At 38.0% G+C, this 17,198-nt stretch overlaps 2 protein-coding genes across 4 annotated transcripts; one reads left to right on the top strand and one right to left on the bottom strand.

Moving 5' to 3' along the window:
* The first annotated feature begins 1,048 nt into the window (after positions 1-1,048).
* LOC147290196 (Duplicated homeodomain-like superfamily protein) lies at positions 1,049-10,584 on the top strand. 3 transcript variants are annotated; one of them, XM_086234743.1, is made up of 5 exons: positions 1,049-1,659; positions 2,134-2,997; positions 4,062-5,219; positions 7,240-9,351; positions 9,462-9,595. In XM_086234743.1, the coding sequence occupies exons 1-5, from the start codon at positions 1,497-1,499 to the stop codon at positions 9,464-9,466; spliced, it is 4,302 nt and encodes a 1,433-aa protein (XP_086090869.1). In that variant the 5' UTR covers positions 1,049-1,496; the 3' UTR covers positions 9,467-9,595. The 3 variants fall into 3 exon arrangements, with proteins under 3 accessions (XP_086090869.1, XP_086090868.1, XP_086090867.1); XM_086234742.1 differs by having other exon boundaries at positions 7,243-10,584; XM_086234741.1 differs by having other exon boundaries at positions 7,240-10,584.
* Positions 10,585-10,748: 164 nt separating this feature from the next.
* On the bottom strand, positions 10,749-16,608 carry LOC147290195 (Pseudouridine synthase family protein). The gene is made up of 14 exons (XM_086234744.1): positions 16,402-16,608; positions 16,215-16,272; positions 16,021-16,048; positions 15,884-15,930; positions 15,695-15,785; positions 14,778-14,943; positions 13,836-13,923; positions 13,598-13,682; positions 12,631-12,706; positions 12,395-12,462; positions 12,150-12,219; positions 11,748-11,826; positions 11,354-11,447; positions 10,749-11,052 (listed from the first exon to the last, which is right to left on the bottom strand). The coding sequence occupies exons 1-14, from the start codon at positions 16,505-16,507 to the stop codon at positions 10,981-10,983; spliced, it is 1,128 nt and encodes a 375-aa protein (XP_086090870.1). The 5' UTR covers positions 16,508-16,608; the 3' UTR covers positions 10,749-10,980.
* Between the last annotated feature and the right edge of the window lie 590 nt (positions 16,609-17,198).

The following is a 17,198-nucleotide window of genomic DNA, read 5'->3' as shown; positions in this document are numbered from 1 at the left end:
CACTACAATATGAAAATAAAATTTTTTTTTTATTGCATAATAAATCTAATGGGAATTTTATTAGTGTATGAGGTAGAGCTTTAAAAATGAAGACGAATGTGAGTATACAGTTCATATTTCATAGTTCATGCAATGTATGTAGATCATATTTCATGTGCATAGAACATCTGAATGAATGTCTCATATACGTTGTCACACTCTAACGAAAATTGATTATTAAGTATGTCTCATGTGTCCCACTCTAACGAAGAAATAGATAGAGTTCATTATTATTTAATGGACATAACGTGAAATTTAATAGAGTATGATATAGTGAGCTAGACATACATATAAGAATCACCTTATATATATGTCCAGCTATAGTGAAATAGATAAATATAATGATAAATTCTACGTGCACAAATTTTTAAGTTAATCATATATAATTAAATTTGTTGTTATCAAGAACAGATAAATAATGAAATACAGCATTTAAATTTTCAACAACCTATGGCCTCCATGGCTCCATCTTATCGCATCTTTCTAAAATCTAAACCCAATTTTGTTTTTGTATAGTAAGACAGACAGTCAACACTCACAAAGCTACTCAAATTATTTTAAACACCATGCTTGAGTCACACAAGTGATCACAGTGACACGAAAGAGTTGCCATTCTGGAGAATTCCAGGGGTAAACTCGTCATTTTAGCACAAAGAAAAACGCAGGCGACCACCGCCCTTTTCTCCCGTAAATAAGCCCCGAAATCAGGGGCATTTCGGGAATGACGGTGAGAGAACACAGAACAGGCGGGGGCCAAAGTGAAAAAGGAAAAGTTGATTGATGAGAGAAAAGGAAAGTAGAAACAAATTAGAAAAAGTAAAAGACAGATAGAAATAAAATAAAATAAAAAACAATTACACTAAAAAATAAAAAATATATATTTTTAATTTTTTTTTAATAACGGACACGAAAAGGGATTTGATAGAATTTAATAGGGGGCGTTGAGATCCGCGATTCCAGTCTCTCTCTCAAGGCTCTCTTTGTCCCTTATCGGCTCACGGTTCTCACTTTCTCGCCCCACAGGCAGATTTTCTAGAGAGAGAGAGGAGGAGAAGGAAAATTTTCTACAGAGAAAGCGAAAGCCAGCCGAACGAAGCAAAGAGATAACGAAGAGCAAACCCTAGCAGAGATAATCTTTGTCCGCCATGGTTCACTAGACTCCTTCTGTGCTTTTATCTCGTCCTCGATCTGAGTTCGAAACCCTAGGGCAATCAATCGCGGCTAGGGCGCAGGTTCTTGGGAATTTTTACGTTTTTTTGTGGAAAACCCTAGATTTTGGTGTGGTGGGCTTGGCTGCCTCTTGCGGTTTGGATTAGGATTTTTATGAACTCTGGTTGGGTAAGGCGTGGACTTTGTTGTTGGGCGTAGTAGGGATTGAGGGAGATCTGTGCGGCGGTGGTTGGAGGTTAAATTAGGGTTTGGGAGGTGTGGCTGCCCATGCGATTGGGTTGTTTTTGATGCCGCCAGAACCATTTCCTTTTGATCGGAAGGACTTCTTCAAGGAGAGGAAGCACGAGAGGTCGGAGTCCCTCGGCTCTGTGGCTCGATGGAGGGACTCGCCCCATCACGCCCCTCGAGACTTCAATCGTTGGCCTTCTGCCGATTTTCGCAGACCGCCTGGTATGTGTGTTTTTCTTCAGTAATCTCTCTTGTGTCTTTGTTCATTTTCTGGGTATTTAGAATTAGAATCGGTGGCCCCATATACAAATATGTAAGTAAATAAATAGCACTATTTTTTTGTTCTAGGGTTGTAACTCCCTTTTGTGATCAAATTGGGTTTGTCAAAACAAAAATCTAAGATATGGGTCTGATGGACTCTTGATATGTGGCCGTTTGTTCTCTCCATCATAAACCAGTTTTTGTGTTTTTCTTTTGATTCAGCACTGCTTTTTTTTTTTTAATTTAATTACATATCCTTTTACGAGTATTGTTTAGATCTGCGAATTTTGAGATCTGGGATGGGTAATATATATTGTTTTCTTTTGAAATTGTTTTGGAAAAATTATTTGTTTTCTTTTTGCTTTGTTTGCAATATACTTTGCTTGAGTTGATTGTTTGTTTTTCTCCTTTTTTTCTTTTAAATATTTTCTGAAGGTCATGCTAAGCAGGGTGGTTGGCACCTATTTTCCGATGATTCTGGTCATGGGTACGCATCTTCTCGGTCCAGTGATAAGATGCTGGAAGATGAGAGCTGCAGGCCATCATTTTCACGGGGAGATGGAAGGTATGGCCGGAACAATAGGGATAATAGAGGGTCTTATAGCCTGAGGGATTGTAAAGTCCATTCTTGGGAAACTAGCAGTGGGTCCCCAAACACGCCTGGGAGGCAAAATGATGTGAATAATGAACAAAGGTCGCAGGATGATATGCTGACATACTCATCTCACCCGCACTCTGACTTTGGAAGCACATGGGATCAGATTCAATTGAAAGACCAGCTTGATAGGATGGGTGGTTCCGGTGGTTTAGGTGCTGGCCAGAAATGTGATAGAGAGAACTCGTTGGGCTCAATTGATTGGAAGCCTCTTAAATGGACGCGGTCTGGAAGTATGTCTTCACGGGGTTCGGGTTTCAGCCATTCAAGTAGCTCGAAGAGCATTGGGGCCATAGATTCCAATGAAGCAAAGGTTGAGCCCCAGCCGAAAAATTCAACTCCAGTGCAGTCTCCTTCAGGGGATGCTACTGCCTGTGTGACATCTGCTGCACCATCAGAGGAAACAACTTCTAGGAAGAAGCCACGCCTTGGATGGGGTGAAGGTTTAGCAAAGTATGAGAAAAAGAAAGTTGAGGTCCCCGATGGTAGTATGAACAAAGATGGGGCTGTCTGTCTTGTTGCTAACGTGGAACCTGTCAATTCTCTGAGTTCAAACTTGGCTGATAAAAGCCCTAGAGTTATGGCAATTTCAGATTGTGCATCTCCTGCAACTCCATCCTCTGTTGCTTGCAGTTCCTCTCCAGGTACGTTGTTGGGTTCCTTACATTCCATCACAAGTTACATTATTAAAATTATGATTGGAATTGAATTTTGACAAGTTTTGAGTTCTTAAATATTTAGTATCGTCTTGGCATTACTTATTTCTTTCTTGTTATTGCAAGTAAAATATAATGTACTATGAGGTGCCGATGATTTCGTTACTCATTGGCAGAAGTTGGATGATGAAGTTGTCTCCTTGATAGGCACATCCTACATGAAGCTTTTGCATTTTTTCAAAGAACTGTCAACTTCTTGATTTAGTGGTATTGGAAGGGCCTGGAGAGACCTAAATTTTTTAAAGTATGAATTTAAAAACCTGAGTGTCGTGCTTGCCCTTGGAAAGGAGAATTTATCAATTCCCCTCCTTATTTGGTTCTTTTAATGATGAGTGAACAAGTACTTGCATGCATACTCACTCCACTCCTTTAAAAATTGATATTTCTCATTCTGTGGGATTATATTCTGATTCTATTTGAAGTCTGAAGTTTGAGCAAACTTGTTTTCTATACACAATTTTACAATGCTCTATAATGTCCATCAAAATTGGATTATAGCTGAGTTTTTAAGCTATGTTGTTAGTATTTGTGACTTGTCAACAGGCTAATCCTATTTGCTGTGCGTTTCATCGAAAGTGAAGTGCTATTCTGATAAGATGTTTCAAATATATGTTACACCTAGAGAACTGATTGGGTTTTTTTGTCTGTTTTCCAATATATCTGTTCTTGCGAAGAATTATGTTTGACTTATGTGGCTCTTACACACATCACTACACTAATTTTGTTTTGACAAATTCTATGATATAAGAGTAAAAGAATGATAGATCCCGTGGAACTTGACATGCGAATTTCAGTTTAATTTACTTTTTGTGTTTTGTAACTATCACATTATTTGTTGATACTTTCACATATCATAATTTTTTCTGAAGAATAATTTTGTATTTTTTTGTATTATCTGTTCATAAGTTAACTACAGTCTTATGTTTCTTGCTCCCTTACATATATGTTATATGTGGACAGTTTTTATGATAATATTTCCCTTGTGGCAACAGGTGTGGAGGAGAAATCATTTGGAAAGGCTGCAGATATTGATTGTGATAACAGAAACGTATGTGGTTCCCCTGGTCCTATGTTTCAGAATCATGATCAGGGATTCTCATTCAAGTTAGAAAAGTTGGATTTCAATTCATTAGCTAATGTGCACTCATCACTACTTGAAGTGCTACAGTCTGATGATCCAAGTTCAGTGGAGTCTAATATTATGAGACCTACTGCAATGAACAAGTTGCTTATATGGAAAGGTGAAATCTCAAAGGTATTGGAGGTGACCGAGTCAGAAATTGATTTGCTTGAAAATGAACTTAAGATATTGAATTCTGATTCTGGGGGCAGTTGTCCACATCCAGCAACTTCCAGTTCGTTGCCTGTGGAGGAAAATGATAAATCTTGCGAAGAACGGGTTAGACCTGCTCCATTGCAAATTCTTTCCTCTGGTGACACAGATGCAAAGAAGATGCCTCTTGGTAATAGTGACCAGGGAGAATACTGCGGTATTGTTAAGGATGAGGATATTGATAGTCCTGGAACAGTGACATCGAAATTTGTTGAGCCACTACCTTTGGCGAAGGTCGTATCTTCATCTGATATGGTGAATCACAGTGACTGTGTTGGGGATCTGGATCCAATTCAAACAACCAAAGGGGAAGCAAATTGCTTGGTGCCTGGTAAAAATGAGGAAACGACCGACCTGTCTGCTTGTGGAAATGGTAGCATGCTTTTAGATGGCGAGATAGTTGCACCTGTTTCTGGTGGTTTGGGTCTTTGTACTGGTGTAGTAGATATGTTATGCGATTCTATATTTTCTTCCAATAAAGAATCTGCAAATAGAGCATCCGATGTATTTAATAAGTTGTTGCCAAGAGAGCATTGTAAGGTTGATATATCTGGAGTTAATATCTCCTCATTGTGGAAGAATGATCCATTGATTAAAGAGAAGTTCACAATGAGGAAACGGCAGATAAGGTTTATGGAGAGAGTCGTAACCTTAAAATTTAAAGCTTTTCAACATTTGTGGAAGGAAGACATGCGGTTGCTTTCTATACGAAAATATCGTGCAAAATCTCACAAAAAATTCGAATTAAGCTTGCGAACAATAAATAATGGGTATCAGAAGCATCGCTCTTCCATTCGATCTCGTTTTTCTACACCTGGTAAGAAAGCTTTTCTACTGATGCCTCCTATCTGGCTTTTTTACTTTTTAAATTATTTTTTCTTGTAAAAAGGGGACTAGACTATTTCTTTTTTGTGATTTAGAGTATTCTGTTATTACGAATTCCTTAATAACTTTAGGTTAATTTTCTACTTTCACCTTTTTTAATTGAACTCCATTGAAGACCCATCATTTTTCCCCCCGGCAGCATATTGGAATGAAAGTTTCTTTGCTCAATTATTTCTGTCTTGTTTTTTTAGGATATCGTATAATTTGTTATTATTTGAACTTTAAGGCACTGCATTTGTGGGGTTTTGCTGTGTTTAAGTCTGTTTACTGACAATTGTGTTCAGTGTAGTACGAACTTGAAAACTTCTTCTGTTAATGGAATATATTGATATGTCACACATTCGAGTTATCAGATATGCTTACCAAAGTTGTTTCATGCTAATTTCGTTGTGTGGATTTATCCCCAGAAAATAGATGGCTAGCTTTACTTTTATTTTCTGTTTTTTTCCCCAGATTTCTTGATACATGAAAAAGGATTATCATTTTAATGCCTATAAGCACACAAAGGGTTTTAGTTGATCAAAGTTCTATGTTCTGGTTCAATTTGATTTACCGTATTCATAGGGTCTCATAAACAGTTTGTAATGATCCAATGGTATATTTCAAGACAATTTGGTTGTTGAGGTGACTGATATTTTATTTTTTCTTGCTTTTAAATAGGTAGAAATATAGGCCTAGGGTTTAACCGTTTAAGTATGGTCAAAACATTTTTATTTACTTTTTATTTTTTATTTAATATTTTAAGCAATAGATTGCCAAGAGGTGGCTCCTGGTCTCAGCCCAAGTATTTGGACCTTGCTTGGCAGGAATAGCCTTAAAGGAGTAAAGGCATCACTAACCATAATGCTATGAATCTGGGTATATGAGATAGGATTTTGAAATGGGCTTTATAACAAGGTCAGTGGTTCAAGAGATCATTCAACAAGGCTAGAGATATAAAAAGTTTGGGGAAGGTGGGTTGGTTGACTAAGTGGCTCCATTATCCTCCAATGCCCTTTTTGTTTCATTTTTATTATTTTTATTTTTTATTTCTTCAGATTATAGGTGGTCTTTTGACTGCTGAGATCTGAGGCAAGGTAGTGTTAGGTTGACTTTTGAGGAGTTTTGATTGGTTGAGACTTGAGATCTAAATGGTATGGGTGCTGGTCTCTATAGGAATATGGGGATAATTGGTGTCTGTCCAATATGTTGATGGTTAACACCTTATGAGGAATTTTGGTTGGTTGAGATCTAAATGATAAGGGTGCTGGTTTCTATAGGAATATGGGAATATTTATTTTCTGTTCCATATGGGTGATGGGGTAAACGCCTTGCGAGGTTTGATCCTTGTATTTTCTTGAGGCTCATAATGATTGTTGATGCAATATTATGTGTGCAGTCTGTCCAATCATTGAGGTGGATCAATTTAGTAGGAAAGAAAGGCGAAACAGGTCTTTTGGTAAAATATGTGGGTTCTCTTTACTATAGATCTTTAATATCCAATGTGAATAATGTAATGATATGCCTCTATTCTGAAGTTCCTGTTGTGTGCATTCTTGCATTTCTAGCTTTTTACTTTTATCCTTTTTAACTTATGGTGTCGGTCCAAATGATGTGATGATGTTTCTCATTTGCAACTGTTTTTGTTCTTTTGAAAAATGTTATTTCATATTTGATTGGTAATGGATTGCCTTTCTTGTTAAAGGTCTGATAGTAATTGATGCTTGTTTAACCTTTGATGATTGATGCACTATGCTTGCCTACGAGCTATGCTTCATGCTGACCTCTGGTGTTGTGGTTCTTATTATTCCCTGTATTAATAGTAGTGGTATTGTATTTCTGATCAATAATTGAATTCAATGCTTTGTGATATTAGTTAGTATAATCCTTTGATAACAAATGCCTCTGCATTTCTGTGGTATTATTCTGGTGAAACATTTTTTAATCATGTATTTTGAATTTTGTTTTTGCAGCAGGGAATCTGAGCTTGGTCCCTACTACAGAGATTGTTAATTTTACTAACAAGTTACTATCAGATTCCCATGTCAAGCTTTATCGGAACTCATTGAAGATGCCAGCCTTAATTTTGGACAAGAAGGAGAAGGTGGTGACAAGGTTTATTTCTAGTAATGGCTTAGTTGAAGATCCCTGGGCTGTTGAGAAGGAAAGGGCTTTGGTCAACCCGTGGACACCAGAAGAAAAAGAAATTTTCATTGAAAAGCTAGCTACCTTTGGGAAGGATTTCAGAAAAATTTCTTCTTTTCTTGATCACAAGACAACTGCTGATTGTGTCCAGTTCTACTACAAGCATCACAAATCTGATTGTTTTGAGAAAACAAAGAAGAAGCCTGATATCACTAAGCAAGGGAAGTCCTCTGCTAATACCTACTTGATGACATCTGGGAAAAGATGGAATCGTGAGATGAATGTTGCTTCCCTTGATATTCTGGGCGCTGCTTCTGTGATGGCAGCTCATGCTGATTGTAGTAGAAGAAATCGACAGACGTATTCTGGGAGGTTAATTTTGGGAGGGTACAACAACACTAATACATCACGGGGTGATCATACCACTGGTGAAAGGCCTTTAAGTTTTGATGTTACAGGGAATGAAAGAGAAGCAGTTGCGGCTGATGTTTTAGCCGGTATATGTGGTTCCCTGTCATCTGAGGCAGTGAGTTCTTGCATCACGAGTTCTATTGATCCTGGTGAGAGTTACCGGGAATGGAAGCGCCCGAAAGTTGATTCACTGGTAAGACGGCCTTTGACGCCTGATGTGATGCAGAGTATTGATGATGAGACTTGCTCAGACGACAGTTGTGGAGAAATGGATCCGTCTGACTGGACAGACGAGGAGAAGTCTAGCTTTATACAGGCAGTGTCATCCTACGGTAAGGATTTTGCTATGATCTCACGATGTGTTAGAACAAGGTCCCAGAATCAATGCAAGGTTTTCTATAGCAAGGCTCGGAAATGCCTTGGGCTTGATTTGGTTCATCCTGGGCCTGGAAATGGAAGAACATCTGTTGGGGATGATGCTAATGGAGGTGGGAGTGATACTGAAGATGCCTGTGTTGTGGAAACTGGTTCGGGTATTTCCAGTGATAAGTCGGGCTGTAAAATGGACGAAGACTTACCTTTGTCTGTTATAAACATGAATCATGATGAATCTGATTCTGAAGAGACCATGAACTTACAAACTGGTACATTCAGATCAGAGGAAAACAATGTGATGGGACAAGTAGCTCATAGAGATGCTGATGCTCTCAAATCTCTGGCTTCTGATGCACTCCAGATGGAGGATAGGCCTGAGCTAGTTTTTGATGGCCACACCAATATCATTAATGGTGTTGATAAACAGTCTGAGTCGGTGCCTTCCCAGAAAAGTCAAGTATTTTCTGCTGATGCAGATTCCGTAAAAGATGCCCAGAAAAGTCTAGCATTCTCTGCTGATGCAGATTCTGTGAGAGATAATGTTTCTGAAAAGGGAAATTTGGTTGCAGAATCACTACTACCTGTTGGTGAGGGAATCAACTCTTGCCCACCCAATGCTGAATGTGTGGTTGGGGAAAAATTGGTGTATGCAGTTTCTTCTGATGGATTTGGAAATAAATTGGGAGGACAAGATGAAAGAAGCAATACAGATACAAGTGGATGTAGTTTACGAGTTTCAGTACATGATTCGGATTCAAGCGGCAATGCTTCTGACCTGGCTACTGACGGTTCTTGTTCAGGTGTTGGTCTTAACCATGAATGCCTGCATCAAGTTTCTGTCGAGTTGAATTCTATGCAAAATCCTTCGGTCATCTCATTGCCACATGCAAATCCTCTTGTTACTGCAAATTCTGTGCCACAAGATTCTGCTGTGGTTGAATGTGAAAAAGCCCTTAGCCAAGATAGGCTGTCATCAACGCTGGATTTTCAGGACGGTAGAGATAAGCAGTTTACTGAATCTGTTGGTAGAGATGGGTGTCACAAGCACTTATCGAGTCTTCCAATATTAACAAATGTTGAACCCTCCCAGGTTCTCAGGGGCTATCCATTGCAAATGACAACCAAGAAAGAGACTAATGTGGATATCGGTTGCGGTAATTTTTCTGAAGTTCAAAACCTTTTGAAGCCAGATAGGAATATCAATGGGCATATGACAAAAGATAGCTTTGTTCAATTTTTGAACCATAAACCTCAATGTTCGCAGGTTGATTTTCCACCTATGCCCCGAAAGATGGAACTGCCAATTGGTACTCCAAAAGCCCATTCATGGAGTTCGTCAGACTCGGATAAACCAAGCAGGAATGGTGATGTGAAACTGTTTGGTAAAATACTCAGCAATCCGTCATCACTGTCCAAGCCAAATTCCAGCATCCATGGGAATGAAGAAAAAGGGGTCCATAGCCATAAGCTCAGCAACAAGTCATCTAACCTAAAATTCACTGGACATCACAGTTCAGATGGAAATTCTGCCCTCCTGAACTTTGATTGTGGTAATTATCTGGGCCTTGAGAATGTTTCCAGGAGGAATTATGGCATTTGGGAAGGGAATAAAGTACAGAATGGGTACCCTTCTTTTCCTGATTCAGCTATCTTGCTGGCCAAGTACCCTGCAGCATTTAGTAATTTTCCTACATCCTCTCCCAAATTGGAACAGCAACCATTGCAGGCGGTTGTCAAGAACAATGATCGGAATATGAATGGCGTATCTGCTTTTCCTGCAAGGGAAATGAGTAGCAGCAATGGAGTTGTTGATTATCAGGTGTTTAGTAGGAGTCGCGATGGTGGTGCTAAAGTGCAGCCATTTACTGTAGATGTGAAGCAGCAGCAGCGGCAAGACGTATTTGATATTCCCAGACGAAATGGGTTTGAAGCAATTTCAAGTTTACAGCAGCCGGGAGGAAGGGGGATTGTTGGAATGAATGTGGTAGGGAGGGGAGGGATTCTAGTAGGGGGACCATGTACGGGTGTTTCAGATCCTGTGGCTGCCATTAGAATGCACTATGCGAAAACGGAACAGTATGGGGGGCAGACGGGGAACATCATCAGAGAAGAGGAGTCGTGGAGAGGTAAGGGTGACATAGGCAGGTAGTAGATGTGACAGAGGGCCTTGAGAAGCGGTGAAGGCCCTCAGCAGCAAATTCCTTTATTTGCTGCGACCTGTATTATAGTTTTTGTGTTATTCAGTGACATGGTAGGGTAGTGGACGGGCGGTTTCAAGTCTGTCTTTTTGGTAGGTGCTTGTAATATTGCAGCAGCAGCTTTGTATTTGTTGTATTTTATTTAAATACAAAAATAAACTGCGAAAGTTGGGAGGGATTATATCAGTTTATGAGCTCTCTAACCTGACACATCTTTGCCATCGTCCTTAGACCGCATAAATGCTATGGGTTCTATGCATGTGATGATGTTTCGTTCTCATGAGTTTCACTTATGGGTTGGAGGGATCGAGTTCTGGCTTAGTTGGTGTAGAACTCAATTTTAGGCCATCAAAAATTCAATTTTTTTTCTTTTTTAGGCTGTCCAAAATTCAATTTTTTTCTCTTTGCTAAGAAATCTTTCACCATTTGTTTTGGCATAGTTAAGTTAAAACTCTAGGCAGATGCATGGGAATATATTTTTGTCTTTGATCGCACAGCACGTTCATGATTCATGTCTTTTGCTTGAGCATTTGAAATATTAGCCTTTCTCGGACGGAACTTTAAGGCAACCCATTGAATGATCCTTTAATCTGCATCATGCTCCTGCTTCTCACGAGTCCGGAGAATAGGTGGGAGAGGTGCTGTAATTTTGATTACCTGCAATAACATGAGAAGTCCCTCGTGATGAAATATGTAATCCAGAAAGCTTCCTTATTTTATTATTTTCTGGATACTTCTCATCTTAAAGAAATGGTATACACTTAAAAAAGGCTAAACAGTAACAACAGCCATTTGTAACCTTTCCCAAAACTACTTAGCATACCTTCGGCACTTAATTTTACAGGGTAATGCTTGTGTTTATGATCAAATGAATGACAAATATTTAACATGCCATCAAACTATGGATTACAAGATGCAACCTTGAATCAAGAAGTACCAATTGTTATTCCACATTTACCTCTTTGGATGATGGGTGAGAGAGAATCACTTGATGAGCATGCAAATTGTAGCCACAATCTCCAGGAACAGGCTTTGAAGGCCTCAGAAACCCTCTGCATGCAATGCAAAAAAATGGAACTTATATCAAACTTGCAAAATTACTACATCAATATCCGTGGTGTGAACTGTTGATCAAATGATGCCCTGGAATATTGATATTCAGCTATTTTATGGAGACCACAATCTCAGAACTGGGTAATTACTAAAATATTTGTTTTCTAGGTATTGCTATTTGTCTACCAAAGTATTAACCATTTTCTGGTTATTTCCAAATCAAACAACTACTCAGGAAAGAAACAATGGAGAAGAAAACGCAGGAAAAAGCAACTTTATTAAGTACAATAAATCCATACCCATCATCTGCAAAACTTTCATCTTCAAAGTCAGAATCTAAGCACTTTGGTTGTCCACCACCAACATAAAGAGGATCTCCTGTTAAAAGGTTAAAAGGCAATAAGTGAGTCTCAAACTCTTTACCACTTTGAAACAAAAGTATAGATTTCACGAAGTATCTTGTTAAGCATTTAACTAGACAAGTAAAAATACAGATTAAATCAAATCTTAAGATGTGACACCTTGAGCACTAGTTACCAAAAATTGACAGCTACAAAGCCTACAATAGATATCTAGGTGCAACCCAGGACCTCCTAAAACCAGAAACTCTACTGGACCCTACAAGCTTGAACTGTAAGGAAATTGACTAACAATGCATATAGGGCCACTTGGCCTATGATCAGGTTCATTAAAAAGTTTACCTAACAAAGGATGTCCTATGAAAGAAAGATGGATGCGAATCTGGTGTGGCCTTCCTGACTGAATCTCAACCTGTTAAACATATCCAAACACTAAAGTAAGTTACTTCCAATTAATTAAATTCTTTTTGGTTCTAATGGACGAATAAATAGAAAATCGAGATTGATGTTGCAAACATTAGTTATCAAGCAGATTAGATATAACAAAAGCATATACATAAATTCAGAAGCTTAAACTGGTGGGTTACCTGGACCAGAGTGTGGTTTTTATGTATGTCTCTCTCAAGAACTTCAACTGTGCTCAGAGCTGGTTTTCCTGGTAAAGTAAAAAACAAAAAAAACAAAACGGGATAAAATAAAAAATAAAATAAAATAAAGGGATAAGCATGATGGTATAGATTGATAAAAATCAGACGTTTCCCTAAGATGAGATGATAAAATATGAAGCACTGGTGCAGGATAACAGGGAGAGACGTAAATAAACCTGTAGGAGAAGCAACATACAACCCTTTAGCCACACCAGGATATCGCACCACACCAATTGGCTGCTGGACAATCACCTATAGTAATTTTCAAATCATGCAATCCATTTTGCAAATACAGTAAATATTCTTTAAGAAGACAATATCATAACAAGGAAAACAGTGGGTCTCAAGAAACCATCATTTTGAATTGAGACTAAATAGGCCAAACTGGGACCAGAATCTATATGGACTAGAAGTCAAATTGCAAAAAATATTCATATAACTAGAGGATATTAAGATTGATCGGTAGCAACTGGCAAGACAGGAATATAAGAACTTCGAAAAAAGAATTTAACAAATACATTTTACAAGTTATTCTCTTCACCAATTAGGACAAGATATGAGGTCCATAAAGAAGGTCTAGAAAGGTAGGAGAGCAAGAAGACATAGGTTTAAGTTGAAGATGCCACCAACAGCAGGAAAAAGGGAGGCCAGAACAAACTTTGGTTGCATGGAAGAAATAATTTAACTCAGTTAAAGGTGGAAACAATTTAATGCAGTGATTAATAATAGAGTGGACAAGTCTTTTTAATGTTGCTTTATGCATGCATATTAGCAATATGGCTTATAACAGTGCTTTTTAAAAAAATAATAATTAAAAATAGGTTTCCATTGTACTGCCTTGAAAGTAAGGTTCTCTGTTCATCAACGAGGAAATGAAACTGTCTTGAGAGAAGGTTCAAAGTCTTATAATGTAATTCTAGTGTTTGAGATGATTTTATTTCCAATTTCATCTGCCATGCTTTCCAGTTGAGTCCTACCTGAAGACTTTGCCCTAAAACCCATGTAGAGAAATTTCAAGGTCAAAGAAGGTATGGAAACGGTGTATATAAATAAATGGTTCTTTGAGATATCGACCTTATACATGCACAAACTGATGGTAGTCAGAGTAGCACACATTTCAGAAGTACTGAACATGGATGTTACCTTATCCTCACTAAGTATCCCAGTTACTAGTGCCCGATATATCTTTGAGATTTTCCTCATTGCACGCAACTCCATGTTGGTATTTCTGCATTTTTGGATATTATAGATCTCATTGACAAAATAATAAAAATTATAGTCGGACGGAAAACATCTTAAGTTTACATACAGAAAAATGGAAGGAGCTTTCATCTCCAACCTGTCATCTCCAATATGAGATGGAACAGGCCATTTCTCTAACCTGTCATTTCCAATATGAGATGTCCCATCAGCAAAATATGCTGCAAGTTGAGTTTTGGCATGTTTCGTCTTTGCACATAGCAATATTCCTAGACCATATCAAACCAGTCAAACAGAAAAATATGAGTTAGTAGAACCATTTTTCTAAGTAACCATAAGAATGAACAGATTTGTACATGGGTTGTGAGCTTGATTCAAATGGTTAGATAGAATATGCATTCAGATGATCTCATGTCCACAGCCTTGGTTGGTGACACAGTATGTGGCTCATTTTAATAGCCTTTGTAGAAAGTAAATAAGTCTTTTACTTGCTTGCTTCATATAATTCAATGTTGGTGTAGGAAAAACTTACCTAAGAATAAGGAGGGCTATGACATAGAGTGGTGCAGCAATGGTTGAAAATAGCTAGGTTGGTGCAGACTTCTTTGAATATAAAGAAGTAACATGCAGTTTGCTGACCAAGTACATGGCCGTAAAAGGAATAGCTGAGACATTGGCCAGCATCAGACCAATGCATTGAGGCATCCTAATTGTTCTCTCTTCTGCAAGTGTTAAGCTAGAGAGAATTGTTATCTTTACTGGGTTTTGAGAGAGTGAGTTGAGAGGGGTGTACAAGGGTTTACGGGCTCAGGTTTGGGTTTGGGTTATTAAACACGAGTGCTTCAAGCTTGTACTATTGTTCTCACTATTTCTCAATAGTAAAGAAAGATCGGATCACTCCCCGTGGACGTACCTCAAGTTTGAGGGAACCACTTAAATACTTGTGTTGTTTTGTGTGTTTCGATTTTCTCATTTTTATTTATTTTCTTGTCAATGTGCTGAACCAAATTGCCACGTGAATCCCAACAGCCATGTCTAAGAAAACTAAGCCATAGTGACTGAAAAAGAAAAAGGAGAAAAAAAGGGATCACATCATTTTATTCAGCATTGAAATCCAGGCTACCTGAAGTGCCCCTTCCTAGGCGATGAACAGGAACAGGATGTGGTTCTTTGCATGCTAAGGGAGAGGTCTGCTGGGTTGCCCACCGCACAAGCTGTTCTAGAACTGTCCGTTGCTGGAAAAGACCTCCAGGTAAAACTTGCAGCCCAGAAGGCTTATTTAGAGCAATCTGAATACATGATTACAACTTCAAATCAAGCAGAGTCACCATCAAAATGGATGAAGACAAACAATATTGAACACATTCTACCACAGAGAAACCATAGGTAATTCCAATGCTTTATTTGGTTGCTAGTTCATAGTTTGAAAAGAGATGTTCTCCAAAAAACCAAAGAAAACAAAAAAAAAAATAATCTTATGTTCTTTATTTTGGATCTTGAGGTGTTGGGGGGAGGGTAGGGGGCAAAAAAATCCTTATCCAAGGTGATCATAGAACTTTTTGGCTTAAATAAGGTCGACGATTAATTTTTAAGAATCAAACTGAGATTGATTATAGAGCTTTTATTCTTGGATAAAATTGAACCGAAGACCTACCTCACCCCAACCCACCCCATTCCTTTACCACCCATGCCAATGCCAAGGTGGCCTGAATTTCATCGTATTGCATTAATATTGAGGATTTGATGCATTCAGTATAATGAAAACATACATTTGCATGAACTTATGCAGATAATAATACCAATAAATTAACAATGATAACGAGCATGTAAATGTTTTATGGTGCAGAAATTCCACAATTTCAATTAGTAAATAATATCACATGAGTTATTTACCACAATATTAAAACCATGAATTTACTTAAGTCCAAGTGTTTAACATCACTGATCTTGATGGCAAAGAAGCAAATATAGACACAGCAAAGAAGATAAATGATATGTCTGAAAACATAGAAATGATCAGTAACCACTTGAGACATTTACCATATCATCATCCTCGTATAGAACCTCGAGCAAGTATGGTGCATCGGGCTCTCTCCACGGAAGCCTATGATAGACCAACTTCGAACCAACCCTAATTAGTACATTAAAAACAACAACATAAGAATCTTCTATACGCATAAGAGCAGACAATAGCATAGAGGCACGTAGTATCTATCAAACAAAGAGCACCTGAGGATCGTATTGGGATCTCTAACAACTTTGCCATCAACTGTTATCTGTAGACCAACAAACAATGCTGAGAATTTCCTAAGCACATGTTTTCATTTCTTATAAACAAACTTTTCCGCGATTTTCAATACACGAACCTGTCCGTTCCGAATTCTCTGCAACCAACTGCTCAACAATCAGTATTATTTTTTTATTGGTTCTCCAAAATAAGCATCTGTTTGGTTGCTTAGAAAACGAAATTCAATTTGAATTCATTTTCTGAGCAATCAACAGAGGATATAATGCAAAAGACAGAAGAGAAATTCAGTAGAATTGTGCATAGAGTGATTACCCTTGTAATGGAGCTGAGTTCTTATATTTGCTTGAGTAGAACTGTATCAGTGTCAGTTCTGTAATTTACACCAACACTCGGGAGTCAAAATCGGAGAAATAAAACGACGGAAAAGTTATATCGAAACTCTGTTTGGCTGCTGAGAAAATGAAGAAAAGAAAAGAGAAGAGGGAGAGAGAAAGAGGACCGGAATCGGAGGCTCGTACGACGTCGTTGTAGAGCAAGCCGTCGTTGAGATCGGGCCAGGGCAATCCGAATGTCCGAGGCTGACATGTTGGCGAAGAGCTCGACATTGATCGTATTTCTACGAAGAAAGATTTTGGTGGAAATGAGTTGGGTGAAGTGAAGAAGAATGCTTTCTGCTGCCTTCTTCTCGACGTCGTTTGGCTCGGTGTCCGATCCCCAACTGATTCCAAAAGTTTGTTGCCCAAGTGCCCAACTGACTAATGTGAAGGTTTTTGTCAAGTTTTTAGTTTTGACTGTTTGCTTTTACCGCCATGAGAGGAAATAAATAATGAAGGATAATTCAATTCATAATTTCTTTTCTTATTTAGGGCCCGGGTGAGGAGATTTCAAGTTAGAACATCTCCTTATGAAAGTAAAATACTACTAAATTAATAATTAGTTAGTAAATCTTGTAAGATTCTGTAAAACTCAACCATTGTAGTGGATAGAAATACAAAAACGATATGTAAAATTCAACCATTGTAGTGGATATTAGGTTATACTTTTAAGAAGAAAGATCCATAACACTATTTTTTTACACAAATTTTGACATAACTTTTCAACGAGACCCATTCTATATTAAATTTTAACTATCTGAACCGTCTATTTTTTAGATTTTCATTAATATCATCATTGCAAAAAATTAAATAAATTAGAAACCATTTACTCACAAAAATTAAATTATTTTAAGTGTTTATTTTGTTGACTATTTAATCTTTGTGGGTAAATGATTTCCGATTTACCTAATTTTTTGCAATA

This window comes from Dryas octopetala, chromosome 3 (genome assembly GCF_963921425.1).
Source record: "Dryas octopetala chromosome 3, drDryOcto1.1, whole genome shotgun sequence".
NCBI classification, from domain to species: Eukaryota; Viridiplantae; Streptophyta; class Magnoliopsida; order Rosales; family Rosaceae; genus Dryas; species Dryas octopetala.
The sequence above is the reverse complement of the archived record's forward strand: the minus strand, read 5'-3'. Positions and strand labels throughout refer to the sequence as shown.

What these genes read in the sequence shown, in the direction of transcription:
- LOC147290196 (XM_086234741.1), top strand. Translation starts at nt 1,497, where the DNA reads ATGCCGCCAGAACCATTTCCTTTTGATCGGAAGGACTTCTTCAAGGAG. An exon ending in TGCTTGCAGTTCCTCTCCAG is followed by an intron (nt 2,998 to 4,061) that starts GTACGTTGTTGG and finishes TTGTGGCAACAG; the next exon opens with GTGTGGAGGAGAAATCATTT. An exon ending in ATCTCGTTTTTCTACACCTG is followed by an intron (nt 5,220 to 7,239) that starts GTAAGAAAGCTT and finishes TTGTTTTTGCAG; the next exon opens with CAGGGAATCTGAGCTTGGTC.
- LOC147290195 (XM_086234744.1), bottom strand. Translation starts at nt 16,507, where the DNA reads ATGTCGAGCTCTTCGCCAACATGTCAGCCTCGGACATTCGGATTGCCC. An exon ending in AACTCAGCTCCATTACAAGG is followed by an intron (nt 16,049 to 16,214) that starts GTAATCACTCTA and finishes ATTGTTGAGCAG; the next exon opens with TTGGTTGCAGAGAATTCGGA. An exon ending in GATCCCAATACGATCCTCAG is followed by an intron (nt 15,786 to 15,883) that starts GTGCTCTTTGTT and finishes TGTACTAATTAG; the next exon opens with GGTTGGTTCGAAGTTGGTCT.